The sequence below is a fragment of the Opisthorchis viverrini genome (genome assembly GCF_000715545.1).
Source record: "Opisthorchis viverrini unplaced genomic scaffold opera_v5_94, whole genome shotgun sequence".
NCBI classification, from domain to species: Eukaryota; Metazoa; Platyhelminthes; class Trematoda; order Opisthorchiida; family Opisthorchiidae; genus Opisthorchis; species Opisthorchis viverrini.
This window is the reverse complement of record NW_008751751.1, coordinates 1,490,555-1,491,596: the sequence shown is the minus strand read 5'-3', so window position 1 is coordinate 1,491,596 and position 1,042 is coordinate 1,490,555. Positions and strand designations below refer to the sequence as shown.

Here is a 1,042-nt window from a genome sequence, read left to right as displayed (position 1 = left end):
TCGTCTGAACACATGAATAATTCGGCCCTTGGTCTAAAATAACAGTAAGGCCAGATGGAAGGTAAAGATGCAATGGTTTGGGAGGTGCTTTCACGATAAAACTAACAGTCAGCTTTTCACCTTGTTATGTTCCGGTTCTCCTTCTCCAGGTGTTAGCGTGCCGTGTGACAACAGACGATCAAGCAAGCGTTGAAGCCAGTTAACTTGAAAACGGAGATCCCAGCAACGAGTGTAGAGAGCTGAAACCAGTGTGGCGGATTTGTTCTCCGTCGCACAACTGAAACAAAGAAGTAGTAGAATGGAACAACCGAGAGTGAGACAACGTAGACCAAAGAGAACAGAACAGAGCGGATATACAGCTTTTGCATCGCAGGCATGAGTCTCCATTTATTTACAGGTTGCATAAGATTAGCTAAATCATCACGCACTGTGTACTCCCACGTTAGGGTTGAAACTACACAGCGACATCATAAACCATATGTTGAGGTACTAAAGGGGGTGGTTCACAAGAGTTAATTAAGAAGCACATCAAAGTAGGCGCAAAATATGGTGAGGATAAGCGGGATCTGACATTAGATGTAGTTATTGAGACTTGTATTGTATAAGTCTTTTTGTACCGGTTAAAAATACAAACGGAAAGGCCACTCCATGAAGAGGACACAACGTTCCTCGTTGATTAAGCGTTCTCTTCCCAAGGAAAGTATAAAATCTTCGTTCTTGTATCCTTTGTTCGGGGTATTGCTATAATTGTGCGAGTTCTCAGCGCTTCCCGGGATTTCCACAGGCAATTGCCTGTGACTTGTCCTTTGTTCACAAAGTCGTGAACTCGGAATGCATAAGTTCGGTTGGTACAGTAAGCAATGTCCACAATACGTCTGAGTTCTCAGTCCCGGGATTTCCACAGGCAATTGCCTGTGACTTGTCCTTTGTTCACAAAGTCGTGAACTCGGAATGCATAAGTTCGGTTGGTTGGTTAAGCAATGTCCACAATACGTCACCATTCATACAACCTGGGTATATATATATATATATATATATATAT

The 1,042-nt window shown here is 42.8% G+C and overlaps 2 protein-coding genes across 2 annotated transcripts in view; one reads left to right on the top strand and one right to left on the bottom strand.

The window, feature by feature from the left end:
• The window catches only part of T265_13718 (hypothetical protein), a gene marked incomplete at both ends in the record, with an annotated part of 83,317 nt that overhangs the window by 47,744 nt on the left and 34,531 nt on the right, over nt 1-1,042 (bottom strand). Inside the window, one exon of the mRNA XM_009170168.1 lies at nt 121-277. Coding sequence (XP_009168432.1) covers nt 121-277 — 157 coding nt within the window. The remainder of the gene's footprint in view (nt 1-120; nt 278-1,042) is intronic.
• T265_05212 (hypothetical protein) overlaps nt 1-1,042 on the top strand; it is a gene marked incomplete at both ends in the record, with an annotated part of 20,541 nt that overhangs the window by 14,384 nt on the left and 5,115 nt on the right. The gene's annotated exons all lie outside the window — the stretch shown is intronic.